The following is a 15,514-nucleotide window of genomic DNA, read 5'->3' as shown; positions in this document are numbered from 1 at the left end:
TATGGTCCAATTAATCCCTAGAAGTGCACAGTACAGCCAGTTCTACCTCACTATGCACAGTTCAGACCAAACTAATAATTCCACTTTTAGCTACAGAGTAATTTCATTTGAGATATTAATTACATAAAGCAATTACATTTTGCTGCAAACCACATATTTGATAGGAAAATACAATAGAGCACAAATGAGAAGCCACTATTCCTGAACCGACAAATCAAACATTAATAAAAACTGTTCCACAGACAGCTCATGATATTACTGTCAAAAAGTTGGGTAAGAGGTAATTAAGGCAGCAATAAATAATTCTCATTGTCAAAAGAGAATTTAACAAGGGAGAGGAAATGAGAAATCAAGTCTCGGTCTCTTCCCATTGTCTCTGTTAAAATAGCTAAATCCTTTCAAAAAGTGAGATGTGTTCGTTCTTCTATGATATGCATGACTTCAACTCAAGGTATAAGAGCTCTAAACATACTCTTGAATTTGAGAAATCAGAGTGCTGATTCTTTTCCCACATGCAATATTTTATATACTCTTGGCCTTTTTGAGATAAATGGAACAATGCTGTTATATGACTTAACAGTGATTATACATCAAAAATGTATTTACCTTTGCATTGAACCATCTCCAAAGCTTAAATTTGTCATTTATAAAAGACATTTGTATCAACCATGTGGAGCAAATTATGCATTATAAGTGATAGAGGACACTTTCCTATACTATAATTTGCTAATATAATGTTTGTATGACCAATGATGAAAGCAATATAAAACTACACAAAGTATGTCAAAATCTTAGAACTATATCATATACTTTACAAATCAACTTTATCATTGAACTGATCAAACATGCTTTTTTCCCAATACAGTAACGCACACTTTCATACTGTTTACTTTACCCCAATACCCAGTTCCTTAAAATAACAGGAATCCAACTTCAATAAATTGAAAGTCCCATTAGTGCAAAATGCATATACTACTCCAGATACATAATTGTATTGCTTTAGATCAACAAAAAATAAAATATATATGGTGAAAATATGCAACAAAAATTTTTTTTTTCAATTTGCTGAAATGTAAACAGTGCAATATAAATCAGCAACAAAATGCCTGGCCCCTGTGATGGAACAGTGTAACGAAAACGAACAGATTTAATAAAGAATTGCGCAGAAAGAGACTGCTCCACATCTAGATCCGGGAAAGGTCCCTGCAGCCCTCTTATGAATATCTCTGTTGGTGCACCTTGAGCCCCTGGTCGCCACCGCGGCAGATGGAGCAGACCGTGCCATGAAGTGGAAAATAGATCTGTGTTTGTAATGGCAAGGAAGAGGACTCGAAGCAAGACTCTACAGGCTGCCGGGCTCGCAGACGTGAGTGAAGCCTTGCCTGCCGGTGACATTGTTTAATGTGGGGGAGAACGGCGTGCCGCTCCTCTGGATATGGTAATGCAGGTGCGCGACGGTAAACCCGATGTAGGGCAACGTAAACATCCGGTACGTGACAACCTGGGGGTTTCAGAAACCTGCCCGTTTGGAAAAATGACACTATGCAATAGCCGAAGAAAGGAACTACCTCCGCAAAAGAAAAGCTACAAAAATGCATTACATTCTATGCCAGGTGTAACTTTCTAATACGATGGCCTTTAGGTGAAGAAAGTTTCTCTTTGAAAGTGAAGAATCCATTACAAATATAAAGTAATTTAATGTGTACTTTGCTTTTAGATGTACTCTGGTAAACACAACTAATTCTTTTTTTTATGTGAAAAGACTTTTGAAAACTATCATCTATCTCATACATATTATGCATTGTGAGGGACCGACCTCCCAAATATTTTTTGCATAAATGACACTATAACTCAAGGCTGCCATCTAGTGTTTAGGTCCAGGTCCACAAACACATCATAATTACATTTCACATGAAGTTACATAGGGCCAGGATCGAACTCCTCCTTCGCAATTTTCTGAGAAAAGTCTAAAGTGCTAAAGTATACCAAATAAAATAATGGCATGCACTTTTAAGAACTGAGGATTTCATCCAAGTAATCAACTCAAGTCAAAATTTTTTACAGAAGTTAATAGCTAACTCCTTAATCCTGCAATGTGAAATATCCCTGTGCCTTTTTACGCAAATTCACCATACCTGTTTTTTTAGCTGAACGGTACAACAATTTATTTCAGTCTAAAGCAAAGTCAGATTGTTTGTACTGCACTGTAAAGCTTCCATTTTTTCCGCTGTTAAAATAATGTGTTCTCTCACAATAGATATAGGAGATCTTGAAAGTTTATTTAATTTTACACTCTCATTTCACTTTTTGGCTTGACATTTTTTTTTATGACAAACTTTTTGCATGGTATATGTAATAACAATTGAAAACTGTAGTGATTTGTTGGCCTACATTAAATCAAAATGCACTTTTAGTTTGTAGATGCTAGTGGTCTCCTTCCCTCTGTATTAAGTTTGATTTCTATATAATATGATGCTGATTTTCAGAGCAAGATGTTGCTTTTCATGGAGAAAACATTCAAATGTCATCACAGTTTTAAAAAAATGTTATCTCTTAATTATACCCTGTAAACCTGCAAACTGTGTCTCAAAGGACTTATTTTTACGATAAAATTATTTAAATGGCTAACAGCCAAACAAATTACTGACCTTCCTAAAATTATTTTTTGTTTTCCACTCACAGTATCATTGTTCTTGGGTAGGAATCAGTTCTTGTGCACATGTTCAGTTCTAAAATTGTAGATGTAATTTCTTTATTTTCAATGGAATATTTATGCCCATCTTTTCTAGTCAGATTAGGGTATGTGGTGATACAGGAAAAGTAGACACAGGGTTTTCTTAATGAATCAGAGTTTAAACATGTTTTACTTGTCTTGAAGTTACTACCTGGTGAGTCCACACAGGATATTTAGTATATTAAGGTATTTTTGCACACATTAAAAGCACAGCAATGAACATTAGACCAGGCATACTTAATGGATTACGAAGTCAGAAGGTATATCAAATGATGTGAATATTAAAAATGACAATGATTCTTTTAAAATTAAACCAAAATTCACATCACAAAATTGTTTGCCAAATATGGTTTGAGGCACTTGGGACAAAAGCAGCATTTTTACCAATTTAAAGCAGAATATTTGAACAAGCGACTGCATGAAAGGGTCAGAATGATCTACCGGAGACAGAGGATGTTTCAACAGTTTGATTCCGGAAAAGAGAGAGCAGAGAACAGAACAGCACATTGGCAGGTACCCGGCAAGAAAGAAAAATTACTGGTCTAAAGATTTTTTTTTTTTCACCTGACCTACAAAAGCCGCTCCTCTCTTCCCAGGTCTTAGCGGTATTGAGTGTTCTGTCAATGAGCCTGACTAGATGGAAAATTGTGAAAGCTGCCTGGGCAATTCGAGTATGCGCAAACCGTAAGCAGATAGCTGCTGAGCACTGTTTTTTTCTTATTCTCCCTATTATGCCAGTATCATTAAAGATCCATCTTCCCAGAAAATATATAATGCTCTCCCACCACATGTTACATGTTACTAAAGCAACAGTGTTTCTACAATGTCACAACAAGATTGTAAAAATTTTGCTTATTAATTTTACCTGTGAAATCATAAAGTTATGCAACACATGTTAAAATTATCCAGTTACTCTGCTGTTAGGACACACATATACATATAAGTTTATTTACCTGTCAAAACATATGATCAGCTTGCTTATGAATATTCAAAACGCCACAAGGTCACTTAAGAAAGAAAAAACATAAGTATTCAAAAGATTTTCCATGTATTATTTATTATGTAAGTGCAGACTTAATTCATCTTTTTTAATTGCGCCCATTGCGATTTGGTGACTGGGGAATGACTGGCTTTATACAGTTGGTGCTGAGATATACGTTTGCAATGTGTCTATTTCCTCTGAAGGTTTGGTGATGCTTGCTGTGCGTGCTTGCAGGGTAGTCATAAGCCTCTTGAGCCAGTCACTAAATATAGCCTGATAAACAAGTACAACATTTGGATGGCTGCATTTCCCTGGACATACTGTGTGTGCTTTATTTTGATTTTGGAAAATCTATTGCATTTAAGGAAGGAGACATATTTTGTCTACACATTGAAAAAATACACAGTATCTAATATTATAGCTATATTAATATTAAAATACATAGACATGGTGCTATGGGAAAATGTCACCACTGAAAGTGTATTTCAGTGCCTTGACAAAATCTCTCTAAAAATATTTTATTTAAATAAGAATATATGAGTTCACAAAACAGGGCCAACAAGTGCATACATCACCATTTAAATGCTTACTTTTTTGTGTATTACTAGTTTTTAAAATATACATTTGTATCCATAGGGAAACAGGTTCAAAATAAAACTTCAAATGTATTCTCATATGAACCGAAATGATACTTTGTATTTGAATATTATTTTAATAATAATGATAATAATAATTGAACAATTGAAATTATCGTTCGCGCAGAGTCATGCATTTGTATTGACTGGCCAACAGATGGCGACATCTTGCCATATGATTGGTGAAATTCTACGATCATGTGTTGTGACAGGTGAAAACAGAGGTCATCTGATTTTATTGGTGAACATAGATAGGTTACGTCCAGGCATTTTGCATATAATACATTGGCTCCAGCATTTTAACCAGGAGGTCTGGTTGGATTTAAATTATTAAACCCATTTGCAAGTAATAAACATTTTTGGCAAATAATGCACAGATATGTGCTGCTGAAAATTAGTCCAGGTTTTTTTTTTTTGCATACTAAGCTAATGAAAAATTGACTTGAGTTTGTGCCTGTAATTACCATGAATTTACCTGAATCTACATATCTCCTTGACCTTTGCCATCATGAAGGCACACAGAATGTTTCTGTCTAGTATCGGTCTGCAGGAAGACCAGGATCCAGGCAAGGTAGAACTGCTGGATACATCTGTCTCCAGTTTATCACATTGAGGTACCAAAATGTAAAGGTTAGAATGGTACTGAGTACATCCAATGATTTTTTCTTTCATAAACAATGCTCGGGCAAAATATGCAAATAGCCTAAATGTGAAATATAAACACAATAAGGGCTGCTGGGTGGCTCATCTTGTTTAGACATTGTTCTAGTTCATGGATAAGCCTCATGGTATGGCATTGCAACAGCACCCAGCAGCCCAGGGAGGGCAAGGTTTCAGTCAGCTGGGATCAGAGCCTCTCATTGCTCACTGGTGACCCCTGCTGGTCACTGCAAGTAAGCTGGTTGAGCTACATGTGAAGAGTGTTCCTCCAACTCATATCCGTGCAAGCCTTACCGAACTGTGCTGCAACATCACATGCTTCCGAGGAGAAAAATGCTCGTCTGAGCTCTCCCAAATCAGTAGCAGAGACTGGCAGTCAGTGCTGATATGTATACAAAACATTACGAAGAAATCATACTGTAATAGGAGTTGCAGCTGAGTAAATGTTATTCTTTATGATCACCTAAGCTTAAACTGTTTGACCTAAATTGACTGTGCTGGAACGTACAGACTAATCCTTGTCTTAGCATTCATATGTCTCAAAAAATCTAGGCAACACATAACTTCAAGGTTGCAACGATACATGAATGAAATTGGACAGGCAGTGATCACATGTGGAATGGGGGGGGGGGGGGGGGTGGATATTTGTTTTCAGAAAGGCATTAGTAAATTGGGCTGAAGATGTTGATACTTGATGATTCATGTTGCCCGATAATGGCTGACACCAAACGTAGAGATAAAATGGGGTGATAAAATAATGTTCCGGAATAGATATGACGATTGCAAATACCCAGAATGAGAAACTCCGTTCTATAAAAACATGATAGATCTTGAACATACTTTTTTGTTCAAATTAGAAGGCACTACATTTGGATGAATGAATTGCTGATTAAAAGGTAAACCTTGAATTTTTAAATGTAAAAATCTAAAATTGACTGAATCTTCTAGCACTCCAGTAGGAGCGCTGGGCTATTCAATTAGTCTGTTTTGTACCTTCAGACAAACGTTTCATTATGTGCCAGGTGTGAGTTTTGTAAGGAGATTATCTCACTAGTACAATTTTCTAATGAGAGGGTTTAACCTATTAACAAAGAACATGGAAACAAAGGAATGCTCTGTTCTCTGATACACAGAAGAATACCGTTGCACTGAATCAATGGTTTCCTAAAAAGCCATTCATACTATTGTTTCTACAATGGCATATAAGTAATTTAGAAAAGACACACAAACACAGCATATCGTGGTCATAAATAAGACAGTTTATGATCTCTCATACAGCTCATTGCATATGAAGTATTGCATATGCCGTTACATTTGCTCTCATTCTTCCAATTCTGAAAACCAAAAACAGCAAACAATGTCATGGTTTAAATTACATCAACTTTGTCAATAAAAAAGACAATTCATATAATGCACATCATAATATTTACAATTTTTCCAAGCAAGTATTTAAACTAAGACATTTATTCTGAAGTATGAAACAGTGAATGTGTACAAGGAAAACCGGGTCCTCGTTCAATAAAAGAGAAATAATTTTTGAATAATTTGCTAATTAAATAATGTCTAAACAGGCCATTATCATTTTGTACCACTTCCATAGTCCTGCAGTGTTAATCCCAACTCTTACTTTAAAAAAATATCCATAAATCTCAGTTGACAATAAATTATACCAACGCATTTTCATTTAGGTCCAACAGGTTAGAGTTTTTTCTGAAATTGAACATCAGACATTTTCTTCCAAAAGGAAAAACTGAATTGTAACACCTTTACAAATAAAGCTAACCTATATCAGTTCCGAAACAATGACTAGGGTGATGCTAACAGTCATAAAGAGGACTACAGGGATATAAAGAAATATTAAACAGGCATCAGTCCTCTTGAAGTTTATATTGGTGTGTCTTTTAGAAACGATCTTTTAAGACTGCACAGAGGGATGCTTTCAAACGAAACAAAGAACACTGCACTTAAAAAATGATATACAATACACCTGTCTGGCTTTACACATTGTTCAAAACTACCTCTTGACCTTCACCTCAAACATAAGTCGAGGTGCCCAGGGTTCAGTTTACTTTTCACTCTCAAAATACAAAACCCCTAGGGCACAGTTTGAAGTAAAGCCCAAGTGCATCTAAGAACTTAAACCATGTTTCAAGATGCCTCAATTTACAGACGAAAGACTGCTTTCAATGCTATCGTGCTACAGAATACACTTAAGCAAACTAGCACTACAGCATGCTTCTCTATGACTATACAAAACAAATGGACTGTACTTTGGTTGCATTTGCCCTTTTTTAAAAAAAATGTTTAAATTCCTATTTAAAGCCATGGATAATGGTTTGTGTCAATACTGGTGAAACTATCTTCTGCGTTGTAATACACAAACTCACATTGGAGTTATTCTGGGAAAGTGATTCTTCGTCGTTAAGTATTAAGTCTGAAAATATATCTAATATGTATCTGTTAATATTACATATTTGATCTAATGCTGCATTTCTACAACAAGAATAAATAATTGACACATTGTACAGTGTGTTTTCTGCACGTGTATTTCCTTATAACATGTATTATAGCATTCCTCTTCTGGTGTGCCAGCACACAGGATGTCTCTGAAGTAGTACCGTCTGCAGTATAGGAGAAAACCTGCAAGTCAATGAAGCAGCGGGGTCAGGAAAAATGCACTGGGGAGCACAAGCGTGTAACACAGGAGTTAAGTGAGGTCAGGGACACTAGCTGGACTCGTTTGTAAAGGGATAGTCTGAACTCGGTCCAAATGTTTTGAACACATGTCAAGTCTTCCTTGAATCCCATGTTGACGACAGTGTCCAATTTCCTCATGACGTAGATGATCATTTGTGCACGTGTACTACAAAAAAAACGATCCGGTACTGCCAATTGCTTTCAACTGTGAATGTTTGGAGTTGTTAAGACCACCAAAGCTGGCAGGTCACCCAATCTTAAGATTTCCCCGCTACACCCGGACTTACCTGGTCAGTGTTGCTAGGTCCGGTGGGGCAGAGATTTGGCAGGCCTCTGGCTAGATCTGGAGGTTGATGAAGGGGGCGAAGCCCACCACGTCCTGCAGGAGAACCAGCGCCCTCTGCAGGGGCGGCTCCACGTCTATCTCCACGTTGCGTTTGCGCAGGACGCCCAGGCTGGACTCGGTTACGTTGTGGCAGTGGTTGACCTTCAAGGACTGCAGTTTGGGGCAGTACTCCGCCACCGTCCTAACCGAGACAGCAGGGACAGCAGGGACAGAAAACGTGAGGAGTGTCTGCCAAATACAGCCGGTCACATGCAGCACCCCTCCAAAACGTCTTTATCTTTTGCAAAAATAGCAACAAATCTGCAATTGAGTTTTTAAAACTTTTAACATTTTAAAAACTCAACAACTTCAACATTTTAAAAGGGAATACGTTTAATATCAAATCTTACTTATAAATTTAATGTATCTGAAACAGATTAGCAACACAACTGTTGTGACATTCTTGGCACAGTGTCAGCCAAAATCCTAATCAAAATACCACATTTTAGTGATGTGCCCACTGTCCCGCTACTCGAAATGTGATTTCTGAGCAGAAATGACCCATTTTTGCCCAGTGAGACCGAATGAGATTCGCGGGACTAGGATTGGGGGGGCGGGGCCTGCAGATGCGAGGCAATTAGCCAGAGGCGCCGCCGCACCTGATAGACTCGTTGCGGACCCGCAGGCAGCCCGTCAGGTCCAGCTGCTCCAGCTCCCGGCAGTTCTTGGCCACCTCCTCCACGGACGCGTCGGTGATGTTGGCGTTGACCGCCACCGACAGGGACCGGAGTCGGGGGCACTTCTTAGCCAGGTAGCAGATGGCCTCGTCCTTGAGCTGCCGGCAGGCGGTCAGGTCGATGGACTGCAGCCCCCTGCAGTGGTCGGCCAGGCTGCGCAGGGACAGGCTGTCCACCCACTCGCAGTGCGCCAGGCCCAGGTGCCGGAGGTGGGAGCAGCTCAGCGACACCGCCACCAGGGAGTGGCGGCTCAGGCACACGCAGCCCCTCATGTCGATCCGCAGCAGGTGCTGGTTCTGGCCAATCACCGGCAGCAGCTCTTTGTCCGTCAGCCAGTCGGAGCAGTTCTGGAGCGCCAGGTTCTGGAGAACTTTGTTGTCTCGCAGCATGGAGCAGAAGGCCTCCTTGGGTATGCTGTGACCAATCTGAAAACACCGGGAGGCATGCCATAGCAGCCTTTATTTTAACCTTCTCACCCTTTTTACTAATAAATCCGAATGGTTTCAGTCTAACCATCTGCAATAGGTAAGCTGTTCTCAACAGTATAAAGACTGCAACAAAGACAGAACACTTGCTTCGTGCTATGATAGTGTGAGTAATGTAGCCCATGTGTTGGGCTATGTTAGGACTTCATTGATTTACCTAAGTTACAATATTAGTTATGCCACACGGACGCATCCATTACCTGGGTGAAGTCAAACGTACGACAGTTAGCCAGATAGACCTGGATGAGCGCATGGAACTGCTTGCTCACTCTCTGTAGGCTAATCAGGTGGCGTAGTGGAAGGTAGCAGAATATGTGGGTCACCAGCACATCCTCCCATGGTAGATCCAAGAGCTGGTACCTGGAATAAATTGCCAAATGTTAACAATTCTGACACCCCTGATTTCTTGATGAAGCAGTAATATATTTCTCTGTGTATATAATGCATTATGTATCTAGGAGTCTATATCATAGATAGCTTGATAGCTTTAATTGCCGGCTCTTGTCTATGTGTCTGAGAATGTACCCTGAAATACATTATTTGACTTAATTCAATCAAATGGAATATCAGTTAATTAGATTAGCCTCAGCTATGTACAAAAGTACAAAAATGTACAAAGCAACATTCAATGTACAAAGCTAAATATTTTTGGCTCATAGAGGAGTATTGGCAATGTACAGCTTGCATTCATTTCCATTACAGTAGCTAGCCAGCCCAATAGATGCAAAGCTCAGACAGTTGTTTAATTAATATTTAACGTACAAATGTGATCTGATCTACTTTCCCCTTAGAGCGAGACAGCAAAATAGGTAGTTAGTTTGGCCCTTCTCACTTGCTGGCTAGCTTGTTAGTTGCCAATAAGATCAATAATCATTGACAAGCGTGCACCGACTCAGCCCAATTAAGGAAAACACAATAACACGGTAAAACACCAGACTAGCAGGCGAAAAAATAATGCGTATATCACAACTGATCAGTGATAAGCAATGATAATGTTTAGAAAGGCATCGTACTTGCGCCCCCCTATTCCCTCTTCCATTTTTTAACAATATAATTTTCTAGTCCGCAGGAATAAGCTAGCATGCGATCTGACTTGTTAGCAGCAGCGTTCAGCACCGGTAAGATCTTGCCAGCTTGTACTACTGACTCTCAATAGGCTTATTTCACGTGGCCGCCATTTTGAAATTTTCCTATGCGAAAACGAGGCTATGGTGGGAAGTGTTCTAGGAGCGGTGCCTACATGAAGCAGAAAAGCGATTTGAGTCGGTGATGCTACTATGGCATATTGTTGTGTACCACGCTGTAAGTCGTATCAAAGACGAGAATGTGATCAAGGCTTGTCTTTCCATCGATTTCCGAGTAATCCGGACACCCGTCGCCAGTGGATTGCCAAGATAAGGAGAGATGTTGGACCTTATTTTCAGGTAATGTAACGAGCTAGCTAAGCTAGCGTCTAAGTTAGCTAACTTATCGTTAGCTTACCCTGATAATAACCTCCAAAAGTTCGTAAGATGAATTACACGTCAACACTCACCTTAACACATCTCTCATCTCAGATCACAGACAACACAAGAGTGTGCTCCAAACACTTTTCCAAGGACTGCATATTAAGATCGCTTACCGGTTTGGACAAACTGAAAAACGGGAGTGTGCTGCCTTTGTTTACATGGTGTCAGCCCAAGACCAGAAGGACAATTCAACGCTTCCAGAGGTAACTGTCATCTGACATTAGCCAAACCATTTCCGTATCAGCATGAAAAAGATAATAAATGCATTTAGATCAAACCTACTAGACTATGCGTAAAAAACGAACTTTCATAAATCTCTCTCAATTTGTGTGGACAGTGCTGCGACGAAAACCGCGATAGATTTACCCACTAGCCACAAATGTTCAAAATGTAAACAAGGCAGTTTTCACGGTCGGGAAAAATTTTATGACACCGTTTGCTGATTAGCTAGCACGCCGGCACAGCCTACGGATGGCAAAATCGTTAACTTACCTTCGATATCAGTAATGTACCCCTCTATCCAGTTGCTGTATCCTTTCAACAGCACTGTCGACACAAATTGAGAGAGCTTTACGAAAGTTCGTTTTTTAAGCATAGTCTAGTAGGTTTGATCTAAATGCATTTATTATCTTTTTCATGCTGATACGGAAATGGTTTGGCTAATGTCAGATGACAGTTACCTCTGGAAGCGTTGAATTGTCCTTCTGGTTTTGGGCTGACACCATGTAAACAAAGACGGCACACTCCCGTTTTTCAGTTTATCCAAACCGGTAAGCGATCTGAATATGCAGTCCTTGGAAATGTGTTTGGAGCACTCTTGTGTTGTCTGTGATCTGAGATGAGAGATGTGTTAAGGTGAGTGTTGACGTGTAAATTCATCTTACGAACTTTTGGAGGTTATTATCAGGGTAAGCTAACGATAAGTTAGCTAACTTAGACGCTAGCTTAGCTAGCTCGTTACATTACCTGAAAATAAGGTCCAACATCTCTCCTTATCTTGGCAATCCACTGGCGACGGGTGTCCGGGTTACTCGGAAATCGATGGAAAGACAAGCCTTGATCACATTCTCGTCTTTGATACGACTTACAGCGTGGTACACAACAATATGCCATAGTAGCATCACCGACTCAAATCGCTTTTCTGCTTCATGTAGGCACCGCTCCTAGAACACTTCCCACCATAGCCTCGTTTTCGCATAGGAAAATTTCAAAATGGCGGCCACGTGAAATAAGCCTATTAACACAACAATGAGTCACCAAGCACAAGTTTCCGGGTTCATGTGTACCCTTGTTTTGGTTCCGAACCGTGTGTAAGAAACGCACCCCCTGTTTCCAGTCGTTCCACTTAACGTAAAACGTAAAACAAAATGTTACTCCAAATCTGTGGCACGTAACGAAAATGCAGCGAAACAAAATTACCTCTTGGGGATGGAAAAGCCACTCTTTTTCGACATTATTCTTTGTATTTTGTTTTCGTCCGTGGTATAGTCGTCATCATCGGCAGTGATTAAACCTACATGTTTTATAAAATGGCTTTAAAACATATTCAACTCACTCAGCCTATTTTTTAAAAGATTCTACGTTTATTTATTTATTTATTTTACTTTCCACATCATGTAACGTTAGGTATTGCAATCTTTCTAAATATTAATGTTTTCTGCTGCAGTAACAACTTAATTGTTGAACAGCAAGTCTTCATCTGGGGAAGAAATATTTTAAAACATTAATATTAAATATATTACCTGTTCATTGAAAAGAAGTGAAAACACGAGACCTGTCAGATTTGCATACCCATGCTAATGCTTGAACAAATGGCCATTCAGTTCCAAGCAGAGACACAAAGGAGTAAATCATGCTGAACATTTGCTGACCGAAGAGCTATGGATATCTGAATGAAGAGGGGTGACAGGGTAGTGACTAGACATGTTCTACTGACTAAAATGGCTCTATCTGCATGTGCTGGACCCCACTCCCAGTGTCCTATAATGGCGGGCACATCCATCTATGATTTCACTGTTGAGACCCTTGAAGGCCAGCCTGTTTCCCTCAGTAAATTCAGAGGCAAGGCGCTGCTCATTGTCAATCTGGCCACCTTCTGAGGATCTACAATAGAAGAGGTAATCATTCTGTGCTGTTTGAGAGTAGTGATTTCTGTTAGATCTAAATGTAGCTTGTGTCAGTGAACACGCTACTGCCTTTTTAGTTGTATAACCATATTCCATTGTCACTAATGTTTTTTTTGTGTTTTTTTTTCTCATGGCTAAATGGATTGGTATAATTGCTATGTCAAGTTACTCTTTCTAAAGTTACATTATTTGTATGTTTGTATTTGTATCTCCACACTTAACTGAAATCTGTCCTGCTTTTTTGGCACATTGTCTAGTATCACCGATTGAATGCACTCATGGACATGTATGGTGATCTCAACTTCACTGTGCTTGGATTCCCCTGCAATCAGTTTGGTCTCCAGGCACCTGGTGAGTGCCCGCTGATGGTGAAGACATTTTCACTGTAACAGTCTGTTTGGCTACCTGGCAGTTGATATTTCTATCATTCAATTTTTATGTATCTGTAAAAGAAGAGTAACTTCATTGAACTGTGATTTATGAAAATAGGCAATATACTAACATGTCACTTAGTAACATATTGCTTTTTATATTTGCACTAGTGTGCGGGATGATTATTAAATGTTTAATTCTTAGTTATAACAGATGATCTAACAGTTGGGATAGCAGTACAAGTGGCATAAACTGTAAGATTGACTTTATTCATCTATGAGTTTCTAATTTGGCTTTAGGGTAAGAATTAAATACATAGACATTCTGGCATTCACCTCCAGATTTATTAGATATAGTTTCTGGTTTTCAAAAAAATCTGAATGCAGTCAGCAGTCCAGAAATCAGAAAATGTAATTTTCAGATGAGTTAAAAGTATTAAACTCAGTGGAACAGATAAATCAGTCTTAATTTTTGGACTGAAAATATTAGCCGATTAAAATAAGGAAACCACAAAAAAATATATTATTTTGATAGATTCCAGTATGTCTTGTTGTTGTAGCCATGATTTGTCTATGTTCAGTATAATTTTCTGTGATATTAATCAAATTACATTTTGTCACTAATATCTGCTTTGGTTCTGTTATGGTGACCAAGGGTAACAATGATAGTAAACAGTGAACCTATTTTCTCAACAAAAAATGACAAACAAAAAGGCAGTCTAAATATATATGTTTAAAAATATCTTCACTTATCAGTCTGTATTTCTGACCCTAAATATCAATTTTACATGGCTGCATAGCATATTTTATATATTGCAATAATATTATTTGTATATTGCCTCCTTTTCCCCAGAGGGAAATCATGAAACCCTCAATGTTCTGAGGTGTGTAAGGCCAGGTGGAGGATTCATCCCAAATTTCCCCATATTTGGTAAGCTTGAAGTCAACGGACAGAATGAAGACCCTCTCTTTACATATCTCAAGGTATTTATTCCATTGTAATTTCACTGTTCCACTCCATGTTACATGTCCTACACATAGTGTGTGTCTTGGACCATACCACCTACAGTTCGGGGTAAAAATATGTCCTTTCCTTTAATTCCAGGAATTATTAATGGGATACATAAACCATCTTTTTTACTTGTCACTTGTCATGTCTTTGGTATCCAATGGTAATGAATTTAGTTCAATGTGCACATATATGATCTGCTGCTAATTATCCTCAGCAGTCAGTTTTACTGTTATGAGCAACAGTAAATCTCAGTGCTGACAGTAATTGGTTATTAGTTGTTACGTTCAAGGTGAACTCACATAGGGTATTACTTTTGCATTCATTTTATACCACGGCCATTTGCATTCTTTCCCTGCAGGAGTCACTACCTTACGTCAACCCACTGATTGGAGACATAAAGAAATTCTATTGGTCGCCAATAAACGTCAACGACATACGCTGGAACTTTGAGAAATTCCTCATCCATCCTGACGGCATACCGTTCAGGAGGTAAGATACATAAAACTGGACAAATAAATAAATGAATTAACATTTTGTTCGCCCCTTGAAATAATGCTTAACTGACGCTGCGGATCTTCTGTTTCTTGTAGATATGAGCTGCACACCCCAATCACGGAGGTGGAGAAAGATATAGCAGAGCTTCTGTAGGGTCCCGCCCTCACTGAAGAATGTTCCGAAGGTCACCGTCTTCACCCGGGAGAGGCAGTGTGACGATCCCTCAGCAAATGCAGATGTGCACCTGAGCTGGATCAGATGGGATGGGGAAGAGCGCTCAGAGTTTCAGTGCATTCACTCGGAGCACTTGTCCCGCCAGCCTCTCACAGTGATGGGTCACCTTCACATGCTCTTCCTGCTGTTCTTTGGGCATCCATTTTGGATGACTGATTGACAGATCTGAGTAAACCCTTTCTTAACAGGAAAAAATACTGTATCATCCATGTGATTTATTACAAAATGTGCTGTGTTTTTTTACTCCAACTAACTTCATTCATTCATCTAATCATTTTGGACTGTGGTCTCAATCATTTTAGCATGTAAAGGCACATAGAGATTGTGATAAAATAAAGTTTTTAAAAACCTGTGTGAATAGTCACTATTTTGACATCAGCCTTGTAAACACCTTTGACTTCTTGTGTTCTACAGTAGAAACATCCAGTGAAACCAGAAAGGTCTATGAGTATGAAATTATACTCAGGCATATTTGTTGAATGATCATGGATTGAACATTTCCGTGCCTCCTTT

General features: G+C 38.9%; 2 protein-coding genes across 2 annotated transcripts; one reads left to right on the top strand and one right to left on the bottom strand.

Annotated features, from left to right (window-relative positions):
- Positions 1–6,249: 6,249 nt before the first annotated feature.
- Positions 6,250–12,056, bottom strand: fbxl15 (F-box and leucine-rich repeat protein 15). Its single transcript, XM_035402031.1, has 6 exons — positions 11,999–12,056; positions 10,269–10,406; positions 9,456–9,615; positions 8,693–9,195; positions 7,996–8,235; positions 6,250–7,651 (listed from the first exon to the last, which is right to left on the bottom strand). Exons 2-5 carry the CDS (start codon positions 10,292–10,294, stop codon positions 8,046–8,048), a joined length of 879 nt encoding a protein of 292 aa, XP_035257922.1. The 5' UTR covers positions 10,295–10,406; positions 11,999–12,056; the 3' UTR covers positions 6,250–7,651; positions 7,996–8,045.
- Positions 12,057–12,137: 81 nt separating this feature from the next.
- gpx9 (glutathione peroxidase 9) lies at positions 12,138–15,309 on the top strand. Its single transcript, XM_035406672.1, has 5 exons — positions 12,138–12,880; positions 13,147–13,240; positions 14,114–14,244; positions 14,631–14,761; positions 14,863–15,309. The coding sequence occupies exons 2-5, from the start codon at positions 13,168–13,170 to the stop codon at positions 14,918–14,920; spliced, it is 393 nt and encodes a 130-aa protein (XP_035262563.1). The 5' UTR covers positions 12,138–12,880; positions 13,147–13,167; the 3' UTR covers positions 14,921–15,309.
- Positions 15,310–15,514: the final 205 nt, after the last annotated feature.

The sequence above is a fragment of the Anguilla anguilla genome, chromosome 2, assembly GCF_013347855.1.
Source record: "Anguilla anguilla isolate fAngAng1 chromosome 2, fAngAng1.pri, whole genome shotgun sequence".
In the NCBI taxonomy this organism is placed as follows: domain Eukaryota; kingdom Metazoa; phylum Chordata; class Actinopteri; order Anguilliformes; family Anguillidae; genus Anguilla; species Anguilla anguilla.
The sequence above is the reverse complement of the archived record's forward strand: the minus strand, read 5'-3'. Positions and strand labels throughout refer to the sequence as shown.

What these genes read in the sequence shown, in the direction of transcription:
- gpx9 (XM_035406672.1), top strand. Translation starts at nt 13,168, where the DNA reads ATGGACATGTATGGTGATCTCAACTTCACTGTGCTTGGATTCCCCTGC. An exon ending in GTTTGGTCTCCAGGCACCTG is followed by an intron (nt 13,241 to 14,113) that starts GTGAGTGCCCGC and finishes CCTTTTCCCCAG; the next exon opens with AGGGAAATCATGAAACCCTC. An exon ending in GACGGCATACCGTTCAGGAG is followed by an intron (nt 14,762 to 14,862) that starts GTAAGATACATA and finishes TGTTTCTTGTAG; the next exon opens with ATATGAGCTGCACACCCCAA.
- fbxl15 (XM_035402031.1), bottom strand. Translation starts at nt 10,294, where the DNA reads ATGGAAGAGGGAATAGGGGGGCGCAA. An exon ending in GAGGGAATAGGGGGGCGCAA is followed by an intron (nt 9,616 to 10,268) that starts GTACGATGCCTT and finishes AATTTATTCCAG; the next exon opens with GTACCAGCTCTTGGATCTAC. An exon ending in GTACGTTTGACTTCACCCAG is followed by an intron (nt 9,196 to 9,455) that starts GTAATGGATGCG and finishes CGGTGTTTTCAG; the next exon opens with ATTGGTCACAGCATACCCAA.